At 48.9% G+C, this 26,188-nt stretch overlaps 1 protein-coding gene and 1 non-coding gene across 2 annotated transcripts; one reads left to right on the plus strand and one right to left on the minus strand.

The window, feature by feature from the left end:
* Window positions 1-6,162: 6,162 nt before the first annotated feature.
* TRNAK-CUU lies at window positions 6,163-6,235 on the minus strand. Its single transcript has one exon. It is a non-coding gene; the product is annotated as a tRNA-Lys (tRNA).
* A 13,610-nt stretch (window positions 6,236-19,845) lies between these two features.
* SPACA3 (sperm acrosome associated 3) lies at window positions 19,846-24,242 on the plus strand. The gene is made up of 4 exons (XM_040244029.1): window positions 19,846-20,096; window positions 21,011-21,169; window positions 21,559-21,637; window positions 24,176-24,242. Exons 1-4 carry the CDS (start codon window positions 19,910-19,912, stop codon window positions 24,240-24,242), a joined length of 492 nt encoding a protein of 163 aa, XP_040099963.1. The 5' UTR covers window positions 19,846-19,909.
* Window positions 24,243-26,188: the final 1,946 nt, after the last annotated feature.

Here is a 26,188-nt window from a genome sequence, read left to right on the forward strand (position 1 = left end):
AGGGAATGCAGAGGAGGGGTTTGATTTCGGGCCAGACTTGCATCAAAGCTCTGTAATCCCCACTCCATATTGACTGGGCTGTTGAAATGATTCTCCCATTTAAAAATTTCCTGGTAAAAACATTTCTCCTTAGGATGGATCAGAGGCCCAAATGCAGGCTGTGTTAATCTCCAGTGCCCAAATTACCTCTACCTCAGCAAGCTGCCTGCAAAGCCCGAGATCCATAGGGGCCTCTTGGAAAGTTCCAGAAAAAATGTGATTCTCTTGTTTCAAAGGTCCCACTGCTCTAGTGGCTGTTGAATGAGGACACTTTTGAGCAAATAACAGTTCCCGTGAACATTTCCCCCTTCTGATCCATTATGATTTTTTTAAGACAAATATTTGCTAAGTGCCGACTGTACATAAGGTTATTTATTTCTTCTCAGACAATGAGGGAATGGTGAAGTAAAAATAATTATAGTTGAAGAAATGGAGGCAAGGATATTCTCTATTTTGCTTGCAGAGACCCAAAACACCATAAGCAAAGTCAATGGGTGGGTGATGCTGAAGCATAGCTAGAGGATGGGGAGGGGCCCAGTCTTAGGAGGGGCCATTTAGATCATCAAACCAAACTGAACATCTTATTTTACAGATCAGGAAACAGAATTCAGCCTCGAGATGAGATGGCTTATCTAGCATCACACAGAAGATAGGACCCAGAGTGTGTTCGTGCGTGTTAAGTCACTTCAGTAGTGTCCAGCTCTTTGTGACCCCATGGACTGTAGCCCACCAGGCTCCTCTGTCCGTGGAATTCTCCAGGCAAGAACACTGGAGTAGGTTGCTGTGCCCTCCTCCAGGGGCTCCTCCTGACCCAGGGATAAACCCATGTTTCTTATGTCTTATGGATTGGCAGGTGTGTTCTTTACCACTTTCACCACCTGGGAAGCCCAGGAGGTCCCAAGTGGCACTTCTCTATGCGGTACATCAGAGTTTCAACCTCAGCGCTATGGATGTTTTGAGTGGAATAATTATTTGTTTTGGAGGGCTGTCCTGTACATTGAAGGATGTGTAGCAACATCCCTGGCTTCTGCTCACTAGATGTCAGCAGCATGCCTCTCCCCACTTTGGGGTAACCAGAAACATCATCAGTCATCGCTAAGTGTTCTCTGGGGGGTAAAATCAGCTCTAGCTGAGAGCCCTTTCAGATCCATTGAACAGCATGAACCTGGTGCTGAGTTTTCTCCTGGCAGTTTGGGAGGGAAACTGGCCTTGGGTCCAAGGGGAGAAAGTCTTTCCTCCTAATTCTACCATCCTAGTACCTTGGGGAGAGCTCTCTGGGGCCCCTGATCTGAGCCAAGAGAGGACAGCTCTCAGAGAGGTGGGGAAAGGGGTCAGAGGGTGCACAGCAGGCAGCCAGGCCTTCTGAGAGTTGTATGTATCATTCCCCCATTTCACAAATGTTCAGAGGGTCAGCGGCGCCCCTAGAACCAAGGGTGGTTCCTCCTCCACATGCCATAGGGAGCCCCCTACAGTATTCAGGCTGTGCGCGCTGAGCCGGAAAGCAGTAACATCAGAGGGCTCCTCTTGTGTGCTCTTTGTTAATTACAGGAGGCGTGTATTAATATGAAGTTGTGTTCTGGAAAGTTGGATCTGGTCTTGGCCCTGACTCTTACCTGACATGGGACCCAAAGCAATGTGCTTTGAGGATTTTTGTCCTCATGTTCATAAAATGAAGATATCAGACTAAACATGTAATGAGAAAACTTCCTACTGTCCCCATGGGCCTCCCCACACCCCCAACCTTGAGAATCAAACAGCTAATAAAGCTGTTTATGGGTCATATTTATTTTAATGAGCAATGAGAGTAGCTTTTTTCTGAGTTCTATGGAGGAATAGGGATATTCTTAAAACTCAGTTTAACCTGTTCATTTCACAAGAAAGATGTTACTAAAAATGACATTTTTAGCTCCTGAAATATTAGCATTCAATATCTGGGCCTTTTAGGAGCAGCAACATGGAGGCAAGTTTCTAACTATTTATCTTAAAATTGCACTTTGAACCATAAGGCAAAATGAGTCAGGCCGCAGGGTGGCCTGGATGTGGTCTCAGCAGTCTCTTGTGCTTAGTTGCTCAGTCATGTCCAACTCTTTCTGACCCCATGGACTGTAACCCACTAGGCTCCTCTGTCCACGGGGATTCTCCAGGCAAGAATACTGGAGTGGGTTGCCATGTCTCCTCCAGGGGATCTTCCCAATCCAGGGACAAACCTGGGTCTCCCACATTGCAGGCGGATTCTTTACCATATGACCCACCAGGGAAGCCCCAATAGTCTCTTGAAGTGAAGTGCAAGTCTCCCAGTCTGACTCTGAGTCTAACAGTCCATGGCATTCTCCAGGCCAGAATACTGAAGTGGGTAGCCTTTCCCTTCTCCAGGGGATCTTTCCAACCCAGGGATCAAAGCCAGGTCTCCGGCATTGCGGGTGGATTCTTTACCAGCTGAGCCACAGAGGAAGCCCAAGAATACTGGAGTGGGTAGCCTGTCCCTTCTCTAGCGGATCTTCCCGACTCAGGAATTGAGCCAGGGTCTCCTGCATTGCAGGTGGATTCTTTACCCCCTGAGCTATGAGGGAAGCACAACAGTTTCTTCAGTGAAGTTGCTCAGTCGTGTCCGACTCTTTGCAATCCCACGGACTGTAGCCTACCAGGCTCCTCCATCCATAGAATTTTCCAGACAAGAGTACTGGAGTGGGTTGCCATTTCCTTCTCCAGGGGATCTTCCCGACCCAGGGATCTAACCCAGGTATCCCGCATTGCGAGCAGACGCCTTACCGTCTGAGCCACCAGGGAAGGTAACAGTCTCTTAGGTCTGATATATAATATATGGAGAGCGCCCTCTAGTGTAAATCTTGAAGTTCCACCAAGACTGAATATTGTCCAGAGAGGGCTTTCTGGGTGGCTCAGTGGTAAAGAATCTGCCTGCCAGTGCGGGAAATACAGGAGACGCAGGTTCGATCCCCGGGTTGGGAGGGCCCCCTGGAGAAGGAAATAGCAGCCCACTCCAGTATTCTTGCCTGGGAAATTCCATGTTCAGAGGAGCCTGGAGGGCTACAGTCCACGGGATGGCAAAGAGTCAGACACGACTGAGCACGCATGCTCTTGCAGAAAAGGATGAAGGGGTCTGTGGACAAGATCAAAATTGGTTTATTAAGAGAATAACCAGAGAAGTATGTTTTTGGGAAGCCCTTTGGACTGGCTTTGCAAAGGACTTGGGTTTTGCTGTCAGACTTGGCTTCAAATCACTACTTCCAAGACTGTAGGCACTTGGATGAGTTATTTCCACCCCATTTTCTTTTTGTAAAACTGAGATGATCAACACCCACCTCTCAGAGTTTTTTTTTTTTTTTGAGTAAATGAAGGAAGCGGGAGTTGAGAGAGTGATTGAAGATGAAGTTGGAAAGATCAGGCTTGATCATGAAGAGTTTTTGTACTGTGCCAAAGAGTTTGAACTTGACTCAAGGAACAAGAGAGCCAATGGAAGCTTGTGAGCAAGAGAGACAGGGTAGCACTTATGAGTTGGAAATGTCAGGTTGGTTTATTTCTCTTCTTCAGTTCTTGTCTCATGGCAACAGAAAATTTGGAGCGATGGACCAAAAGGTGTAGGACAACAGGCAAGTTACAGCTCAGTTCAGCTCAAGCAGACTGATCTTTTATTAGTCCAACACTCCCAGAGGAGTCCTCTTTATCCTTCCTATTGATTCCTCTTGGCTTCCCTCTTTTACACTTCCAGCTGTTCCTTTCGGTTATGCCCAGTGCAAAGTAGGGCTTGCACCCACCACCAATCAATGAAAGGAAATGCAAATGGGCATATACTCAAGGCCAATTGACAATGATAAGTTATATAACAGCAAGTTGTCTTGTTGGTATCTTCCCATAATTCATCTGTTATAATTAGATGTAGAATATTCATGAGCCCTAAATGGGCTCCTAACTGCCTAACTGGCTAGGGTTACCTGGAGAAGCCCCTGTGGTCAGTTTGCATTCCCTGTGTGCCTAGGGCGCATGTGCAGGACTTGGAACGTCTCCGTGGTTATTTTGTAGCATATTTGTGAGCTCTTCTGTGGGATGGAGTTTAGAGATCTGCACGCAATCTGCACGCATCCCTTTCAGCCAGGCCTTCCCTCATTGCTCCTGTGTAACTTCCTACCCAACAGAAAGATAATTGGTGGCAGTGTAGACAAGGGGGCTTGAGACTCTGGTGGTTTTGATGGAGCTGGAATATATGGGAAAGAGATTTTGGAAGTAGCATTGACTTGCAGTTGATGCAATATTATGGTGGGTCTTGAGATGGGAGGGGACAGGGTGCAGTCGGAAATGGCAGCAAGCATATGTGGAGCTTTGGTTAAAATGCTTTCTCATAAGCCTTCTTACCTAATTCTCACAATAATTTTATGAGGAGATATTATAATTATCCTTCTCATTTTGTATGTAAGGATTCTGATAGGGAGATTAAGTCAAAGGGTATACAGTTAGCAAGCGGCCAGATCAGAATGTTTCACCCAGGTCTTTGGTTCTGATTCTGTCTCTATCTCTCAGATCACACTGCATCTCAAGGTTTACAGTGAAGTTACTGCAAAGAGAGAGGCAGGCTGGGTTCAGGGTTGGATGTGTGCTAGGGCCCCAGGTTGTACAATCTCCCTGGTTGCTAGGAATCTCTGATGATCAGAGTCCCCAGGTTGCTAGGCGACCTGGGTTGCTAAGAGTCTCAGTTTATTATAGGCCTTGGGTTGTCAGAAGCCTTGGGTTATTCAGGCTTTCAGTTTATGAAAAGCTTCATGAAAAACATCAGTCATTAGGGGCCCCGGGCGTCTAGGGCTCTTGGCTCTTAACATCACCAGGTTGTGAGCCCACCTTGCTTGCTAGGAATCTCAGGATGTCAAAGGTCCCGGGTGTGTGGAGGCCTTCAGCTGTTGAAGTGCTGGTTTACTGGAGACCTCAGTTTTCAGCATCTCCGACTTGTGAGGTTACTAAAGATGTGGGCTCAGATTTTTAGGTCCATGGTTTCCCAAAGTCATGGGTCAATGTGCAGCTTCCTCCCACCCATTCCTCCTCTTTCTCTTGTCAGGGTCTCTGGAGCTTTCTCTTTTTCTCAAGTGCTTTATCACAGACAGCCTCATTCAGCTCCTGCGGCTGTGCTGACCTGATTTCTTCTACTCCCAGTTCTTCCCACTTAGGTACCAATTCCAAGACCTTTGAGTAGAAATTTGTTACGGTCCCTAAATAAAGCAGATGTCGAAGTGCATTTGGGTTGTGTTTACATTCTCATCATTCACCCTCTAGCCAGTCAGCTTTAAATAATCTTAAATTAGACTTTGTGGAAAAGCCCAGGGTTGACTGCCCCTCATTTCCAATTATTTTATTAGATGAGTCAGAACAGTAAAACTTGCTTTGCATATTTTTGTAAAAACGTTTTATTATCAAATAGTAATTCTCAGAAAGTTGCAAGGATGGTAGAGAGAGATCCCGGGGACTCTTCATCCAGTTTCCCCCAGTGGTTACATCTTTACATATCCAAGTGATTCAGCGCTAGTAGAGTAATTCTCTGCTTATCCAGAGATCTCGTGACTTCCATGAGGGCTAACACAGTGCAAACTTGGATGGGGAAAAGGCCTCTGATTGGTTAAAATAAGCTCCTGCTTTCCCTTTGCAATATCCTTACAGAGCACAATATATAATTGGCCTTTTGTATCCATGGGCTTCCACCTGCAGTTGGTTAAATATGAAGATGCAAAACCCGTGGAAATAGAAGGCTGACGGTACTAGGTCATTCACTATAGGGACTTGAGCATCCTTGGATTCTGGTATCCTGGGTGGGGGTGGGGAGGTGGTCCTGGAACCTAAACCCTACAGATACGGAGGGACCCACTTTTAGTATCAATCAGGACATCACCATTGTGACAATGTGTGTATGCGGTTCTGTGTCATTTTCTAACACGTGCATTTGTGTAGCTACCACCTGAATCAAGATACAGAACGTGTCCCAGCACCACAAAATCTCCCCTGTGTTCTCCCTTTAGGGTTGAATGCTTTTCTGTCCCTCCCCAGCCAGTGTGGTTTTTAAAAAATATTTCTTTTTATGTATTTATTTGGCTGTGCTGGGTCTTATTTGCAGCATGTGGGATCTAGTTCCCTGACCAGGAATTGAACCTGGGCCCCCTGCACTAAGAGTGCAGAGTCGTAACCACTGGACCACCAGGGATGTCCACCAACCAGTGTGTTTCAAAATATGTATTCCTAACCCTTACTCACTGCCCCTGGGCATCTCACCCATTAATAGGTCAAGGAAATGCAGGGATAAATATAATGTCCTTCTTGCTCTGAAAGAGCTCACAGACAGGGCTACAAGTCATGTTCATCATAAATTAGACTGCAACATGGGAGTCCTGTGACTGAAAGAAACTCAAGGGACTGCGGCAAGAAAATAGACTGGAGAGTTCAGAAGGTGGAGAGTGCTGGAATTGACAGCTTCTGTGGAAGTTGCAATGCTGGACTGATTTTGAAGGATGGAATGGAGTTATTAGGTGCCCAGTTAGGAGAGATGCTGGAAGATCAGTTTGGGGAGGACTGGGTGGAAACCCGGAGCAGGGTATTGCATGGAGAGGGGTGTTGGGAGGAGGGCCTGGAGAAGTTGGGCAGAAGACAGTGCGTGGAGGACCATCTGGCTGCTGAGCTAGCCCTGCATGGGGCAGAGAAATCCATCACAAGATCTACAAATGGGGGCTGCTGTATTCAGTTTTATCACTTCGATGTAGAGGGACCAGTTAGGGAATGATTGCAGTCCCAGATAAGGTAGCACCAATAGGAGTGGTGGGAACAGACAGGGAGGGATCATTTCTGACCTCTGAAGGACATCGAGATGGGCAGAGGGGAGTATGACAGGGATGAGCAAGCACTTTTCCCAAAGGGATGTTTTCCCTTTCTCTTTGCTTTATATATATATATAAATATATAACTTACTTATTTGGCTGCAGTGGGTCTAGCTGCGGCAAGTGGGATCTAGATCCCTCATGAGGGATGGAACTTGGGCCCCCTGCATTGGGAGCATGGAGTCTTAGCTCCTGGACCAGCAGGGAAGTCCTGGTTTTCCTTTCTCTTCAGTCTGTGTCGGCTTCCTTGAGAGCAAATCCCTAGGATATAAGTGCAGGAAGACGAATGCTAGTAGAGTAATTCCCTGCTTATCCAGAGATCTTGTGATTTCCACGAGGGCCCACACAACACAGACTTGGATGGGGGAAAGGCCTCTGATGGATTCATACGAGCTCCCACTTTCCCTTTGCAATATCCTTCAGGCCCTTCTACTCAGAGTCTTTCCCGACAATTCAAGTGCAGTTCTCTAAAGGATGTTTAGTTGGTTTCGTCGCCCCCCGCGCAGATAACAATAACTGAAAACTACCTTTATTGGGTGTCTGCTTGGTGCCAGATTCTGTATAGAATGCTTTGTCTGTTATCTCATTAATCCTCTCAATGATCCGCTGCATGGTAGTTCTTTTTCACTTTACACGTGAGGATATTGAGGTTCAGCAAGGCTAACAAACCCACCAAAGTCACAAGCTAGTGAATTCTGTGACATGAGGACCAAATGTCTGGGTTCCCGCTGGCCCAGCAGCCCAGGTCTGGCTGCCGTCCGTCAGCTGCCCTGGACTGAGGAAGCCACTCGTCACAGGAGGGGAGGGAAGCCTGTCAGCCAGTAGGGGCACCACCGCAAGGAAGGGAATCATGTGGATTGATGAACCTGCCGACTGTTAAACGATCTTCTACCAGCTTCACAGGAGGAGTGTATCAGCCAGGGTTCTCCAGAGAACCGAACACATAGGATGTGTATATATAAGCACACACATGTGTGCTCATTCACTCAGTCACGTCCCACTCTTCGCAACCCCACAGACTGTAGCCCACCAGGCTCCTCTGTCCATGGGATTCTCCAGGCAAAACTACTGGAGTGGGGTGCCATTTCCTACTCCAGGGGATCTTCCTCACCCAGGGATTGAACCCAAGTCTCTTGCGTTTCCTGCATTGGCAGGCAGATACTTTACCACTGAGCCTCCTGGGAAGCCCAGTAAATACACATATAGGGAACTATAAAAAGTTTGGTTAGACCAGTTGTTATATATATGTGTGTGTGTATATATATATATAGTTGGGATGAGGCTTATGCAGTAATGGAAGTGGGCAAGTTCCAAGATCTGTAGGGTGAGTTGGTAAGCTGGAAACCCAAGAGAATCAATGGGTGTCATTCCAGTCCAAAGGCTGGCAGACTTAAAACCCAAGAAGAGATGTTTCAGTTCTATTCCATAGGCAGGAAAAAAGCCAATGTCTCAGTTTGAATTGCAGTTTGGCAGGAGGAATTCCCTCTTATTTGGGGGAGGATTCACCTTTTTGATCTGTTCTGGCCTTCTACTGATTGGTTGAGGCCCACCTACATTAGGTAGGGCAATCTGCTTTACTCAATCACTCATTTAAATGTTAATTTCATCTAAGACACAGTATAGTGAATATATGGAGAAGGGTAATGGTAACCCACTCCAGTATTCTTGCCTGGAGAATTCAGTCGACAGAGGAGCCTGGCGGGCTACAGTCCAGGGGGTTGTGAAGAGTCAGACATGACTGAGTAACTCACACACGCACACACACACACACACACACACACACGCAGTGAATATAGACAGAATATTATAATCATTAAACTTGCTGAGAGACTAGACCTTAATTATTCCAGCTATTAATAAGAAATAATGATGTAATGTGACTGAGGTTCTAATTATGGCTATGATGATAATCATATCACAATATAGAAATGAATCAAATTAACACATTGCACAACTTAAACTTATACAACCTTGTATGTCAAATATAGTCTAGTTTAAAATAATGTTAATCTCATCCAGAAACACCCTCCCAGAAACACCCAGAGTAGTGTTTGACCAAGTAACTGGGTAGCCTATGGCCCAGTCAAATTGCCACATAAAATGAACCATCACAAGGAGGAAGACAGATTAATAGTGGAGACACAAAACTTAAAGAATATGATGGGGAGAGACTAGGTAGTGTAGGGTTAATGACTTTATATGCCTCCCAACTCCTGATAACAGTGTCTTGAAATTACAGCCATGCATTGATCAATGATGAAAATAAGAGGGACACAACTTGTTGAGAAGAGGTTAGCTCTGTTTTCAATGTTCTGAGTTTGCAATGAATCGAGTGAGCAGGTCTGTCTCTAGGGGCTCCAGGGTCTCCCTACTTGCAGGCAGAGGAGGATCCATTTCTTCATTGTCCAAAGGAACCTTTGCACACTCTTTTGAGAGCAGCCTCCTGATGGAGTTCTCCAAGCTGAGCTTCTTCTGAATCAGCCATCTAGATGGTATGCATTCATTTCTTCATTTCTTTCCGTAGTATTTTTGATCTTGCTCTCAACAATGGAAAAATAGACAATTGAGACACAATGGGCAGCTCCTAGTTTGCTGGGAGTGATGGAGAAAGAAGATACCAATGTAGGGACTTTCCTGGTGGTCCAGTGGCTAAGACTCTGTACTTCCTATGCAGGGAACCCAGGTTTGATCCCTGGTTGGGGAACTGGATCCCACATGGTGGAACTGAGAGTTTGCATGCCACAATGAAGATCAAAGGTCCTGCATGCCACAAATAAGACCTGGCACAGCTAAATAAATATAATAAAAAGAAGATACTGATGTAATGTGATAGATGCTGAGAAGGCACATTAGCATTGCTGGGTGTGCCAGGATGTAGGGGACTGCCGACTCATCAAGGAGTCCAGGGGAGGAAGTCAAGCTCCAGCAATGCTTTAAGGAGGACCAGCAGCTAGCAAGTTGGCTGGAATAGAACGGGTGTGTTTGATACAGAGAATAACGTATATAATATCATACAAGACAAGGTTGCACAATATCGGCACACATTTAGGTAACTAAAGTTTGACTAGAAAAGTGGTTCCCACCACTGGTAGCTCTTCAGAATCTCCTGGAAGGGTTAAAAAATACTAATGCCTGGGTCTTACCCCTAGAGATTTGGTTGTGGTTGGCCTAGGGTGGGGTCCAGGTGTTCATATTTTGTTTTTAAGTGCAGCTAGGACTGAGAACCGATAAAGGACAGAAATGGTATGGAACTAACAGAAGCAGAAGATATTAAGAAGAACTATACGAAAAAGATCTTCACGACCAAGATAATCATGATGGTGTGATCACTCACCTAGAACAAGACATCCTGGAATGTGAAGTCAAGTGGGCCTTAGAAAGCATCACTACGAACAAAGCTAGTGGAGGTGATGGAATTCCAGTTGAGCTATTTCAAATCCTGAAAGATGATGCTGTGAAAGTGCTGCACTCAATATGCCAGCAATTTGGAAAACTCAGCAGGGGCCACAGGACTGGAAAAGGTCAGTTTTCATTCCAATCCCAAAGAAAGGCAATGCCAAAGAATGCTCAAACTACCGCACAATTGCACTCATCTCACACGCTAGTAAAGTAATGCTCAAAATTCTCCAAGCCAGGCTTCAGCAATACGTGAACTATGAACTTCCAGATGTTCAAGCTGGTTTTAGAAAAGGCAGAGGAACCAGAGATCAAATTGCCAACATCTGCTGGATCATGGAAAAAGCAAGAAGAGTTTCAGAAAAACATCTATTTCTGCTTTATTGACTATGCCAAAGCCTTTGACTGTGTGGATCACAAGAAACTGTGGAAAATTCTTCAAGAGATGGGACTACCAGACCACCTGACTTGCCTGTTGAGAAACCTATATGCAGGTCAGGAAGCAACAGTTAGAACTGGACATGGAACAACAGACTGGTTCCAAATAGGAAAAGGAGTACGTCAAGGCTGTATATTATCACCCTGCTTATTTAACTTCTATGCAGAGTACCTCATGAGAAATGCTGGGCTGGAAGAAGCACAAGCTGGAATCAAGATTGCCGGGAGGAATATCAATAACCTCAGATATGAAGATGACACCACCTTTATGGCAGAAAGTGAAGAGGAACTAAAAAGCCTCTTGATGAAAGTGAAAGAGGAGAGTGAAAAAGTTGGCTTAAAGCTCAACATTCAGAAAACTAAGATCATGGCATCCAGTCCCATCACTTCATGGCAAATAGATGGAGAAACAGTGGAAATAGTGTCAGACTTTATTTTTGGGGGCTCCAAAATCACTGCAGATGGTGATTGCAGCCATGAAATTAAAAGACACTTACTCCTTGGAAGAAAAGTTATGACCAACCTAGACAGCATATTGAAAAGCAGAGACATTACTTTGCTGACTAAGGTCTGTCTAGTCAAGGCTATGGTTTTTCCTGTGGTCATGTATGGATGTGAGAGTTGGACTGTGAAGAAGGCTGAGTGCTCAAGAATTGATGGTGTTTTGAACTGTGGTGTTGGAGAAGACTCTTGAGAATCCCTTGGACTGCAAGGAGATCCAGCCAGTCCATTCTGAAGGAGATCAGCCCTGGGATTTCTTTGGAAGGAATGATGCTAAAGCTAAAACTCCAGTACTTTGGCCACCTCATGCGAAGTGTTGACTCCTTGGAAAAGACTCTGATGCTGGGAGGGATTGGGGGCAGGAGGAGAAGGGGACGACCGAGGATGAGATGGCTGGATGGCATCACTGACTCAATGGACGTGAGTCTGAGTGAACTCCGGGAGTTGGTGATGGACAGGGAGGCCTGGTGTGCTGTGGTTCATGGGGTCGCAAAGAGTCGGACACGACTGAGCAACTGAACTGAGGCCTGAGAACAAGGAAAGTAAGCGATGCTTTTGTTGTTGTTGTTTAGTTGCTAAGTCCTGTCTGATTCTTTTGTGACCCTGTGGACTGTAGCCCGTCAGGCTCCTCTGTCCATGGGATTTTCCAGGTAAGAATACTGGCATGTGTTGCCATTTCCTTTTCCAGGGGATCCTCCCGATCCAGGGATGGAACCCACATCTAATGCATTGGCAGGTGGCTCTTTACCATTGAGCCACCTGGGAAGTCCAAAAGATGCTTTAGGAGAACTTAAACCTGAAGGGAGCCAGTGGGGGAATCTCTGCTGGGATGTGGTCAAGAATCTGAGCTCGCTTTGGGGAAACCGGAAAGACTTGTGCTGAGCTCAGCAGAGAAATAAAGACCCACCAATCATCAACTAGGGCCTTGTCTGCCCTCATAACTTTTTTTTTTGAGCTGCTGTTTCTTATTTTCCATTTAAAAATAAAAGTCAAGTGGGAAATAACAAAGCATACAGTAAAATAAAAATAAGCTGAAAGATGACTCAATAAAAAGAAGTGATAAAATAATAAAAGTAGCCTGATACAGTAAAAAAAAAAAAAAAAAAACCCAAAACTCAAGCAAACAGAATCACCACCCAGGGCCAGATAATAAAAGCAATAGCTAAGGTGTACTGATCCAAGTGGTGAGCGTGACAGTGAAGGAGGATTATTCCCATTTACAGAGGAGAAAAATGAGGCTTGGGGAGATTAAGTATCATGGTTCCAGGGGGTGGGGCAGGGTAAAGACTCCATGTTATAGATGAGGAAATGGAGGTTAACTGGACAAGAATAAATAGCCAGTCAGGGGCAGACCAAGACACTGAGCTCAGGTTTTCTAGCTCAAGCCCAGAGAACTTTCCCTTGGACAAAGGCCCAAGCCTTGGTGATCTTGGCATCATCAGGGAAGCTTTTAAGAAATACTGATGCCAAAGAGACATTTCTTCAAAGAAGACACACAGATGGTCAACAGGCATATGAAAAAATGTTCCACATCTCTAATCATTAGAGAAATGCAAATCAAAACCACAGTCACACCTGTCAGGATGATTATCATACAAAAAGTGGAAGATCAATTTTGGCAAGCATATGGAGGAATTGGACCCCTTGTGTATTGTTGGTAGGAATGAAAATGGTGAAGCTGCTGTGGAAAACAGTATCCTCAAAACACTGAAAATAGAACTGCCGCATGGTCCGGCCACGCCACTTCTGGATATTTATCCAAAAGAATTGAAATCAGGATCTCAGAGAGAGTTAGCCCTCCTATGCTCATTACAGCATTACTCACAAGTGCCACGGTGTGGGAACAAGCAAAATGCCCATCAGATGAATAGATATTTAAAATGCAGTATATACATCCAATGGTATAACTGTTCAGCCTTAAAAAGGAAGGCAGTCCTATAGCATGTGACCATGTGGATAAGCCTTGGGGACATTATGCTCGGCGAAACAAGCTGGTCACAGAACGACCAATACTATATGACCCCACTTATAGGAGGTATCTAAAAGAGTCAAGTTCATAGAATCAAAGAGTGGAACTGTGGTGGCCAGGGGCTGGGAGAGAAGGGAACGGGGAGTCACTAATCTACAGCCATAAAGCTTTAGTTAAATGAGATGAAGCAATTCTGAAGTTCTGTGCAACGCTGTGCCTACGATCAACAACCCTGGACTAGACATTTAAAATGTTGGTGAGGGTAGACCTCATGTTAAGGGTTTCTACCACAACAAAATTAGAAAATAAAAAAGGAGATCCTGATGCAACCACAGGTCAACCCCTCGATTCTGATCTGGTCCATCTGTGGCTGCAGTGGGGAGACACACAGGATGGACAGGAGCAGCTTGGCATGATTTTGGCTGTGCTCTGCTCTTCGTAGTAACTGATCCTGTGTCTTGCGCACGTTTAGAGATATTTCCTGTCTTGCTATTCCCTCCTCGAGAATTAAGGAAACAGAGAGATTAAGTCCCTTTTACTGGGACACCCAGCTAGTAGTCACTGGTGCCTGTATTCATTCTCAGATCAGCCTGACTACCAAGTCCATGCCCTTATGGCTTTGAAGCAGGGGCCCCTGTGGGGCATGGATGCGGTTGTCACACGCCCTTCCATTTCATTTCTCTGTCCCGCAAGCTTTAGAGTCGGCAGCATCACCTTTGTCCTGGGCTTGTCCACTGTCATCATGCAGATGGAGAAGGGGGCGGAGAAGAACAGGAGAAAAACGAAAGAGTGGCACAGTGAGGTCAGCTGCCTGGGGAGACGGTGGGCACCCGCCAGCATCAGCATTGCTGGGTAACCCCCAGGGGGGCCTGTTGGGAGGAGAGAAGCCATCCTTCAAAGTGTCGTGTGTAGGGGCAGAAGTGGGCAAGAGGGGGTGAGCTTAGATACTCTGAACAGGTCTCCGGGCCCTGAGACTGAGGGGTTCGAGGTGGGGGTGCTATCAAAGCCCAGTGGGTGAAGATGGTTCTAGAAGATGAGCTCACAGAACTGGGGAGTTCCAGAAGGCCCCCCGTCAGTTTCCCATCATTCCCTTCCAGCCGGGTGCCGGGGGCCCCATCAGTATCATGGGGCGTGTCCTGGGCTGAAGCCAGGGTCGGGCCACCGCTATTACTGCCACCGTGACTGCTGCGCCAGCTCTGGTGAGGACGACACGGTCAGTGAGCCGCCTTCCCCCTCCTCCTGCAGCCGTTAACCAGGGCCCTGGGCTGGTCTGACCAGAGAGGGACGTGGGAAAATGAAGGTGGTGGTCAGAGATGGTGAGGGGATACTGGGCTGGCGAGGATAGGGGGGCTGAGTTGAGAGAGAGAGAGAGAGGGGAGACCACACTGGCAGGTCTCTCGTCTTTGAATCACCAGACCTGACTCCTTCCACCTCTAGACCTGCTGGGGAAGGCTCAGGAAGAAGCTACTTTGAAATAACTCTTGCTAGCGAAAAAGCAAAAACAGTCTCTGTATAACACTCAGCTTAGTTTCTTCATCTATAAACTGGGGATAGTAATCCTCCCCGCCCCTCGAATTGTTGTGAGGATTAGATGAGATTAAGTCAGAAAACTGCCAGAAAAGGGCCAGCATAGTGTGGGTCACACTTTAAGAACTCGGAAGGGTGTCTGCCTCCCTCTCACCCCCGACACTTTGATGAAAAGGGCTTGTGCGCTGAGCACATGACTTCAGTATACTTCAGTCTTGAGAAGGGCCCATTTGATCAGCCACTCCAGGCCGGCAACTCTGCTTGACTCTCAGGATAAGAAGAGAAGTAAGAGCGCCATTGTCCTCTGGAAGCTCACCTTGTAGTGGGGAAGGCTGATGTCTTTTACAGTCTGGTGTGCAGAAACATGGAGCTTCGGGAGTCTTGCGGGGGGCCGGGGGCTTCCTGGGGACATCTCCCTGGGGAACTCACTTCTGATGTGACCTTTGAAACAGGAGGAAGAGTGATACATGTAAAGGAAAGGGGTTCTCATTCAGATGGCAGGCTCATCATGAGCAAATGATGTGGCGTTATCGTCGTTTAGTCGCTAAGCCATGTCTGACTCTTTGGCGAGCCCATGGACTGTAGCCCACCAGGCTCCTCTGTCCATGGGATTGCCCAGGCAAGAATATTGGAGTGAGTTGCCATTTCTTTCTCCAGGGGATCTTCCTGACCCAGGGATCAAACCCACATCTCCTGCTTGGCAGGCAGATTCTTTAACACTGACCACCTAGGAAGCCCTGACATGGCATTACTGGAGCTTAAAGTGTCGTGGGGAGAGGTCCGCAAGCCTGGGTCACCAGGGTCCTTGTGGACCACACTTGGGATCAGTGATGAAGGACACCACCTGAGGCTGTCCCCTGGCCAGGCTTTTTGTTTAAAACCCTCAGTCTGGTGAACATGTGTAGAATAGTTTGGGAGAAGAGTCTGGACTGGATGCAAGGAGACCAGGAGGGTGGTCTGACGTTGCTCCTGGAGGGAAGGTGGCCTCACCAGCACTTCGGGATTGGTGGGTGGCGAATGAGTCAAAGATGTCGTGATGGAGAGAAGGGGTGAAGAATGACATTTATATCGCTAGTTTGGATAACCATAGGTTTAAACCATAAAACATGATGAGTTTAAAGCCAAGAATGTTTCAAACCAAGAAGAGAAGACATAGAAAAGAGCTCTAAAACAGTGGGACCATGGGTTCTACTTTGGATGTGCTCAGCAGGAGGTGCCTGTTTTGCCGGCATGGAGACAGTCAGGAGGCAGTTAGCTGTGAGGTTGGCCGCTCTGGGGAAGATGTAATAGGAGCCATCATCCTGCAGGGGGCAGTACGTACAGGCACGCTCAGGCATCCTGCAGCCTGCCAAGGTTTCCTTTGTTTTGTCTTTGCCGGGCCTCCTGTGGGCTTCCCTGGTGGTGCAGAGGTTAAAGCGTCGGCCTGCAATGTGGGAGACCTGGGTTCAATTCCTGGGTCGGGAAGATACTCTGGAGAAGGAAATGGCAACCCACTCCAGTATGCCTGCCTGGAGAATCCCATGAACAGAGGAGCCTGGCGGGCTACAGTCCATGGGTCACAAAGAGTCGGACACGACTGAGCGACTTCACTTTCACTTTCTGTGGCATGTGGAATCTTAGTTCCTGGACCAGGAAACAAACCTGTGCCCCTGTAGTGGAAGTACAGAGTCGTAACCAGTGGACCACCAGATAATTCACAAGAGTGTTTCCTGAAGTGGGAGCGAGGACAGCTCAAGGCAGAAATGCCTAGGAAGCGCATCAGCATTTAAGACCTGGGTGAAAGTGTGTTGCACAAGCGGAGTCCTAGGGAAGCATCATGGTAGCAGAGAAAGGGAGAGGGAAGAGTTTGAACCAGGTGGAGCGGGCAGCAGAATGCAAGGCTGCTGAGAGCTCCTGCGAGACAGGAGCCCACGAGGGTCCACTGCACCACTGGGCAGAACAGTGTCAGGCGAGAGGTTGCGATGGTGATGCCAACTGTCACTGGGCTGAAAAACAATAGGAGGCAAGAAAGTCATAGATTTTCGTGTAGATGTTTAAATGAGAAGAGACGGAGAGGGACAGGTCTGTAGAGAGAGAGTCCAAGGAAGGTATTTTAGGAGCTGAAGACCCAAGCACATCTGTGCCTGCAGAGGAAGTAAGAGCCAATGGAGAGGAGATGCTGGTGATGCTGAGAGAGGAGTGGCTGGTGGAACAAGGCTGAGAGATGGGGAAGGATGAAACGCAGAGCTTGGAGGAAGGATGGGTCCAGATCAGCGTAGAGGCACCTTCTCTGTGAGGACGGCTGAGGCTGTGGATGCCTTTGTGAATGGGGCGGGGTGAAGGCAGAAGGAAGGAGGACATCTCACAGGGGATGTTTTTCTCAGTGAGGCAGAAGGTGAGGTGGGACAGGGAAGGGAGGGGAACTTGAGGACGGTAACAAAGGTCCTAAGTACCCTTTGAGCAAAACGGGAGAGAGGAAGCTGACCAAGACGAGTATCGGTACCTGCGCCAGCACCCCTTTGCAACAGAAAGAACAACCAGCTGGGCTCTAGTGCAAAGAGCCCCGTTCTCTCTGTGCCTTTCTTTTCTCATTCATTCCTTCAACCGTCGGACGAGGCAGGTGTTATTAATTTCCTAATGTTATAGAGGAAGGAAATGCAGCTAGAAAAGTGTTCACATCAGAGACATAAAGCAAAGAGGTGGGCTTCCTGCTGAGACAAGGCTTGCTGCAAAGCACACCCTTGTCTCATCTCCCTTGGGCTTGGGGCCACCCGTTTGCAGGGACACCCACTCCTGTGGCTGGGTTTCATTTCTGGGGTTTATGAAGGTGGAGGGCCAGTTGGCGGGGGGTGCGGAGGTCGTGAGAGACAGGTATGTCAGAGGTGGGCAGGGAGGGGTAGAACGGGACTAGAAGGCCGCAGAGGTTGGGGGGATGTGGAATGATGACGGGATGCAGGGATGACGAGGCTGTGGGAGCCGGGCGCTGAGACAGAGTGGAGGTCAAGATTGTAACCAGGAGCAAATGTCCTTTGTGATATTGGGGGCTGACCCGCAGGGCCACTGATGAGAGGCGTGGAGGGCAAACTGAATGGGGTGAGACGAGCTTCGAGGGAGGTGGGGCTTTAGCAAGGAGATGGTTTAGAAGGGGTGGTGGGCATGGAGGAGAGTTTTCAGTACTGCCTGGCCTGAGAGAAGGTCTGTGTGTGGGAGAGAGCAGCCTCCACTTGAGAGGCTGCAGGCTGGCAGTGCTCTAGGGGAAACCCTGTCTTCAGTTCAGGCCAGGAGGGGGAGGCTCACTGAAGAGAGCTTCGTGGCCGTGGGGCTGCAGGATCGATAGGCACGGATGCTGCTGCTCAGCCGTCCCCTCTGGGAACATCTCTCTGGGAGTGTCTTCAGTTGCTCCATTGTGTCTGACTCTTTGTGGCCCCTTGGACTGTGGTCCACCAGGTTCCTCTGCCCATGGCATTTTCCCAGTAAGAATACTGGAGTGGGTTGCCATTTCCTGCTCCAGGAGAGCTTCCTGATCCGGGGATAGGACCTGAGTCTCGTGTCTCCTACATTGTCAGGCCGATTCTTTACCACCAGCGCCGCCTGGGAACACCTACTTATGGCCAAATCCCGGTGGGGCTTTGGAGTCACGTAAACTTTGGTTTCAGTCCAAACTCTGTCCCTTCTGGGAGTTCCCTGGCAGTCCGGTGTTTAGGACTCTGAGTTTTCACTGTGGTGGTTCTGGCTTCCATCCCTGCTCGGGGAACCAAGATCTGCAAACTTTGTCCCTTCTGAGTTGTGAAATCTTGGGCTTTAGGACTCAGTGATGCCTGGCATGTAATTTTTTTTTGGCTGTGACACATGGCATGTAGGATCTTAGTTTCCTGACCAGGGATCAAACCTGTGCCTTCTGTGTTGCAGAGTCTTGACCACTGCACTGCCAGGGAAGTCCCATGCCTGACATGTAGTATGGAGCTCGGGATATGTTTGTCTTCTTCCTGGTTTCCCTCCTCTTCTCTCAGCTTCTGGGACAGGAGGGTACGAAGCAGGATTGGAATGACCCAGCAATCCCACTCCTGGCTATATACCCTGATAAAACTGTAATTGAAAAAGACACGTGTACCCTGATGTTCACTGCAGCACTGTTTACAATAGCTATAACATGGAAGCAACCTAGATGTCCATCCACAGATGAACAGATAAAGAAGTTGTGGTACATAATACAATGGAATATTACTCAGCTATAAAAAGGAATGAAATTGGGTCATTTGTAGTGATGTGGATGGACCTAGAGTCTGTCATATGGAGTGCAGTAAGTCAGAAAGAGAAAAGCAAGCATTGTATATTAAGGCATATATATGGAATTTATTACAGAAAAATGGAACTGATGAACCTATTTGCAGGGCAGGAATAGACATGCAGACAGAGAGAACAGACTTTGGACACAGCGAGGGAAGGAGGGGGTGGGATGAATTGAGAGAATGACACTGGAACATATACATTAACATGTGTATTAAATAAAACAGACAGCTAGCGGGACCCTGCTATGTAGCACGTGGTGCTGTGGGATGACCTAGAGGGGTGGGGTGGGGTGTGAGGTGGGGGGAGGTTCAAGAGGGAGGAGATGCATGTATATTTATGACTGATTCATGTTGTCTGGCCGAAGCCGGGCTTCCCAGGTGGCGCTTGTGGTAAAGAACCCACCTGCCTGCCACTGCAGGGGACATAAGAGATGCAGGTTCGACCCCTGGGTCCGGAAGATCCCCTGGAGAAGGAAATGGCACCCCACTCCAGTATTCTTGCCTGGAGAGTCCCCGTGGACAGAGGAGCCTGGTGGGCTACAGTCCATTAGGGCTGCATGGACACGACTGAAGCGACTTAGCTGCAGGCACACACGGCAGAGGCCAACACAATATTAAAACAATTATCCTCCAATTAAAAATAAAGGGAAGAAAAGCATAACCGAAGGGGAAAGGGGCTGACCTTGGGGAACCCTCTTGGGCTCTTGGTGGGGGTTGGCTGATGCTCCACCAGGGCGGCAAGGCGGCAGGCTGGCCGCTCCCTTGTGTGGGAGCCCCCTTCCCCACTTTCCCGCTGACTCACGCTCTGTTTCCCTTCTTCTTCCAGGAGTAGCCTTCTGTGAGCGGCCTGCCATCTCAAAGCCTAGCTCTGAGCCAGTGTGGCGGGGGCTCTGTGCCCCCCTGCCCGCATGGAAGCCGGGAGCTGGGCTCCCAGAAGGTGGCCCTGCCCGCCCGGGATCGTGCTGCTGGCCTTGGCTTCTGTCCTCAGCAGCCTGCTCTCCTCCGGCCAGGCCAGGGTCTACAGTCGCTGCGAGCTGGCCAGGGTGCTTCAGGATTTCGGCCTGGAGGGATACCGGGGCTACAGCCTGGCTGACTGTAAGGACCCTGATCTCTCCCTCCTGCTCCCCCTCCCTCCTCCTCACTCAAGGGCTGTGGCCTTGGGAGCCTCTGTTCTCCTTTTTCAAATCAGGATCCTATGCGCTGATAGGTGGAGAACACCCAGGACTGGGGTAAATACCCAGCAGGCAGGCGACGGGTTGTTGTTGTGGAGTTGCCCAGTCATGTCTGACTCTTTGTGACCCCAATGGACTGCAGCAGGCCAGGCTTCCCTGTCCCTCACCATCTCTCAGAGTTTGCCCAAGTTCATGTCCGCTGAGTCCATATTGCATAGGAACCTGGAAGGTAGGCGACAGGTGGCTAAGCAGAATTGTTCCCTTATGTCCTTTTCCGCTGGTAAGTTGGGCGCCACAGGGAGAGAAGGGTTTCCTGTCTTTAATGAAATCACGGCCACTAGAATCAGACACTGCCAGTGAAGTTGGGGGCACACTGAGCAAAGCTAAGTGAGACCAAACCTTTCAAGCTGGTGAAAGTTTCGAGACACTAACAAGTACAGCCACCCCGGACTCATTTCTTTTCTAGTTCCAGCGCTTTCTCTCAGTCCCACCTGTGCCTTCCCAGTCATGTCTGTATAGAGTGAGCTCTTGTTCATTCATTCCGCGAGCATTTCTTGGGTCCCGCTATGCGCGGATGATGAGACCCAGGCAGGAAGGAAGTCGGGACATCCGCGGACTCCTGTTTGGTAGCTGTGTATAACCTTGAGTAAGTCACTTTGCCCCTCTGAGCTTCAGTGGATTCCTTTGTCAAGGAGGAGAGAGGGTGTCAGCCCTGATCTCCTGGAAATGTGAGTTGAGGCTTGGAGGAGCTGATGCACATGGTCTACCCCGTGAGCTCTCTGGTCTGGGTTGGCCTTTGTCATCCCACCCGCAGGCCTGTGTCTCCACCCTATGCAGGGATCTGTCTTGCTTACTTCGCAAGCGGCTTCAACACAGGTGCCGTGGACCACGAAGCCGATGGAAGTACCAACAGCGGCATCTTCCAGATCAACAGCCGGAAGTGGTGCAAAAACCTCAACCCCAATGTCCCAAACTTGTGCCAGATGTACTGCTCCGGTAGGCGGGGCCTGGGCCCGGGGCTGGCAGGGGCTTCCCCTCTGGCCTTATTTGCTCTTCTTGCTTTTTTGTCTGAGTGGGAACCCCTGCTGCCCGCTGGGTCTACCAAGGATTGTGGGGTGGGGCAGGTGATGAGAGTGGCCCTCCATGAATCTGATTTAGGATCCTAGGTGGGACACTGTCTGGAGAGCTGTGGGAAGAGGTGGGGTTGGCTTCTGATGAGGGAAGTGATAGAGTAGGACCTGGGCTTGCAGAGGGCTTGAGAGACAGGGATGCAGTTAGGATGGAGGAGGGTGTGTGTGTGTGAGTGAGAATGACAGACAGACAGACTCTGGATGTCCAACTCCACCTCCTGCCCCTTCATCGTGTTTCTCTGCCTCCCACCCCAGACTTACTGAATCCCAACCTCAAGGATACTGTTATCTGTGCCATGAAGATATCTCAAGACCCCCAGGGTCTGGGCAGCTGGTAAGTAATGTGGGTTGGAGCCCCCTGCTCCAGCTAGGACCACAGCAGGGAGCTAACCTGGGCTGGGAAGATCTCCTGGAGAAGGGAAAGGCCACCCACTCCAGTATTCTGGCCTGAAGAATTCCATGGACTGTATAGTCCACGGGGGTTGCAAAGAGTCAGACACGACTGAGTGACTTTCACTTCCACACTACTTTCACAACTTATACCAGGCATCATTTCATGGCCTCACATTCTAATCTGCTCACCACCAGGCAATGGCACCCCACTCCAGTGTTCTTGCCTGGAAAATCCCACGGATGGGGGAGCCTGGTAGGCCGCAGTCCATGGGGTCTCGAAGAGTTGGACACGACTGAGCGACTTCACTTTCAGTTTTCACTTTCATGCATTGGAGAAGGAGATGGCAGCCCACTCCAGTGTTCTTGCCTGGAGAATCCCAGGGACGGGGGAGCCTGGTGGGCTGCCGTCTATGGGGTCGCACAGGGTCGGACACGACTGAAGTGACTTAGCAGCAGCAGCGCACTGAGTTTTAGGGAGAATAAACAAGTCCTGGAGGCCACAGAGTCAGGCCTGACTCTTCCAAGATCTGCCCATGTCGGACCAGGGTCTAGTAACTTTGTTTCTTAACTGTGGCAACTTTGTCTAGTACAACAAATCGAAAAAGTTCCCTGCTTGAAGCATGATTGAGTTCTCTGGAGACCCACCCTGTCAGTCTCACCTCCTTTCCACAAGATGGCCTTTGGGAGCCATTGTCAGGGGCAAGAGAGTTGGACAAGCATCTGTTGGGGCATCAAACTAGATCTTTGGAGCCCCTGGAGCAGCAGCCCTACAGCTTCCCAGCCTCCTGTGATGGGAATTTCACTCTGTAGAGCCTGCTGCCTCCCTTTATTCCCATGCCTAGATGGGAGACCAGCAGGGGGCAGAATGTGGGGCAGGTAAAATTCCCCCAGGTGGCTGGAGCACAAGAACCCGTGGCGGATGCGACAGCGATAAAGCTGGTGAGGTCCTCGGGAAGGCATCAAATACCGCAAGAGTAGTAGGAAGGAGGATGGGCCAGAGGCAGGGGGGACTGGTGGAGAAGGCTTGGCAGGAGTCCAGTGAGAGATGGAAGGCGTGGACGTGCACAGTTGTATGGGTGATGGACAGGAGAGGGGTGGGGGGTGAGGGGCTGTGGAGGAGGAACAGGGACAGGTGATATGTGGCCAGTGAGGGAGAGGAGGAGGTGAAAAGGACTGCGGACATAGAGAAAGTCTAAGGTGGGCCTTGAGGTTGACCACAGCTTTGGAGACATGTTGATTTGCGCCCCGGGGAACTGAATCTGGAGTGAGGCAGGCTCAGCAGGAGAGGGCTCACATCTGTAAAATCAGGAAGGGTGAATGCAGGCTCAGGCAGGAATCCGAGGACTTGGAGGTACCACCCTGGGATGGGAGAAACAGATTCCATAGGGCTAAGTCAAAGAACGGCTCTCTTGTATGCTGGGAGTAAGTCTCTGAGAGGTGGCCCCAGAGGGTAGTGGTCGCAGAAAGAAAGGTGCTGTCTATTCCCTTCACACGCACACCTGAGAACTTATCTGTGCCAGGCTCTGTGCTGGGTGCTAGGCTTCAGAGGTGATGGAGACCCAGTTCTCGGCCCTTACGGATCTCAGTCTAATGGAAGAGATGAACAAGCCAGTCAACCCCTCTCACTTAATAGATCTATTGAGGTCCTTTAAGGGCACTGCTTGCCATTGGGCTCTTTGACATTGACATCCTAGAAGACACTAGTTATCCAAACTTGGAACCCCTGGGAATTTAGGACCCCTAGGACCCCAGGATCTTGCTTATCATCCTCAAGATGCTTGTGTGACACTGGAACCAGGTAAGGGTCCTAAAAGAGCCGATAAGCTATAGTTACCATCAATGGAGAGATCCACACTGGTAGCCAGGGAGAATAAGATCCACATTGGTAGCCGGGGAGAATGGTGTGTGCGTGAATTTCTGTCGTTTACAAGCTGTGGACCGTGGGCAAACAATTTCCATCCTAGTTTCAGTTTTTCATTTGGAATATAGGGAACACAGTATCGGCTCAATCTAACTTACAGGGCTGCTGGGAGGATGACAGATAAATGGGTGATGGGTGTGACAGTGCTGTGTAAACCGTAAAGGGCCGCACGCCTGTACGGTGACACTGTCTGCAGAAGCAGCGTGGTGTAGGAAGAGAGAATTGGATTGAGGCTCTGGACCTCAGGACCCCAGGCCTTTGCCACTGACTCCTGGGTGAACTCGAGCAAATTATGTCTGTATCTCCATCAATAAAATATCGAGGCTAGACAGATAACTTGTTACGGGTCATTCTCTTCCTTTAAAAAAAAAAAATCGTTTTTTCCCTAGGGGCTTCTTGACGAGTTAACATGCTGACATGTCTCTCTTCCCCTTGCCTAGCCCCTTTCCTCACCTCACTTCCGGTTTAAAGCCCACACCTCCTTCCCGCTCTTCTCTGAGCAAATACTGAAGACTGCAGCTGACTTGCTCTCTCCTCTTCCCCATCTTCCATCCTCAGGGAGGCATGGAGGCATCACTGCCAGGGCAAAGACCTCAGTGACTGGGTGGATGGCTGTGAGCTGTAGGATTCTCTCTGGATGGACAGGCAGAGAGAATGGATGGCAGCTTGGGAGATGTTGCCTGGTTCCTGACCCAGGCCTGGGAAGACAAACCAACTAATAAAGTACAGTTTAATACAAGTGTTGTTGTGCAGTTGCTAAGTCATGTCTGACTCTTTGTGACCCTATGGACTGCAGCACGCCAGACTTCCCTGTTCTTCACTATCTCCCTGAGTTTGCTCAAACTCATGTCCATTGAGTCGATGATGCCATCCAACCATCTCATCCTGTCAATCTAAGTGTGGTTCTCAGCTATCACTGTGTTTCCAGGTGGTATGTTGGAGCCAGAAGCATCTCAGGAGTTCCTCACTTGTCCCTATGGGCTGGGATTCAGTTGGTCTTCAAAAAACCCTCAATGGAGGTTTGCCTCCATTCCTGGAGGCCTGACTGGGGGGTATGTGTCAGCGCCTTCATTGCCCACCCCTGGCAGAGTTTCCCCAGTGAACCTCGCGAGTATATGAATGAGGCATCCTGAATGAATGGTAGACACTCAGCTCAGTTTGTAGAATCAGTGAATGAATGGGCCCTGATACCGTCTTTCCAGATAGCCACAATTCACTCAATGGTATTGGTAAGCGCTAGCTTTCAGGCTCCAGGCATACTTCTAGGGGGAACCATGGCCCCTCCTGAGCCCTCATGGGGAGCGCTCTACCTCTCATAGGGGCCACTCAGGCTGCTTCTCATCCTAGTCTGCCTCACCTCCCTTGGAGCAGGGAGTTTGGCATAGTTTAGGAAGAGATGGTTCAGTGGGGTTTTCTCCTTTATCCTGGCTGCCTGGCCTTGGAAAGGTCACTCCGCCTCTCATAGGCAAGTTCTTCATGGGTAAGGGGAGCTAATAAAGGCCATCTTACAATAATTTATCAGTGGCATAATATAGCACAGTGAGGCGCCTGGTACAGGATGGGGCACAGAGTGAGGGAAGGGGGCTCCAGAAACACTGACCTCATGTCTGGTTTCCCTGAGGTCTGGGGGTGCCAAGCCCCGCCTACCTAGTGGGCACACGTCCTGCTTGTCCTGGTGACCAGGGCTTCCTTGAGAAGTCTGCACAGTGCCCTCATCACTGTTTGCTGAGGAGGAGGAAGAAGGGAGGAGAAGGTGCTAGAAGAAGGAGCAGAAGGGGACAGACTTTGGATAAAGCGGCAGAAATTTCTATGGGAAATGGGGGAGAATTAAGTAAAGTTCTCTCATTTTTTGAAAAGATTGTTTTGATGTGGACCATTTTTAAAGTCTTTATTGAATGTGTTACAATATTGCTCCTGTTTTACTTTTTGGCCACAAGGAATGTGGAATCTTGGCTCTTCCACCAGGGATCAAACTTGCACCCCTTGTATTGAAAGGGGAAGTCTTAACCCCTGGATCACCAGGCAAGGCCTGTTTGTCATTTTTTAAAGTTCACTGATAAGGACCCACCATATAGCACAGGGAACTCAATACTCTGTAAAGACCTATATGGGAAAAGAATCTTTTAAAAAAAGTGGATATATGTATATGCATACCTGATTCACTTTGCTGTACACCTGAAACAGCACACTGTAAATCAACTATATTCGAATTTATAAAAATAAAATAAGGGGAAAAAAGTACAGGTCACCTCATTATTGCACTAGTGCGGTTCCAGGAAACTCACTGGACTTTTGTCCAAGGTAACACAGCTGGTGGAGCTAGGATTCCAACGGGGCTGTTGAACTCAAAGGTTGTGCTTTGTCCTCAGCGTGTCCCGGCCTCCATAGCTGGACCAGCTCTTGGACGGGACCCCTAGGATGGGAAGGCACGGTGGATGGAGTGCAGCAGAGAGACAGCCCAGTTCTCTCCAGCAGGCACCCACACTTCTCCAGACATTCCACGTTCTCCTCTACCTCCAAGCCTTTGCTCAGGGATCTCCTCTGCAAACCTGCCTCTCTGGCAACTTCCAC

Source organism: Oryx dammah, unplaced genomic scaffold, assembly GCF_014754425.2.
Source record: "Oryx dammah isolate SB20612 unplaced genomic scaffold, SCBI_Odam_1.1 HiC_scaffold_8, whole genome shotgun sequence".
Classification (NCBI taxonomy): Eukaryota; Metazoa; Chordata; class Mammalia; order Artiodactyla; family Bovidae; genus Oryx; species Oryx dammah.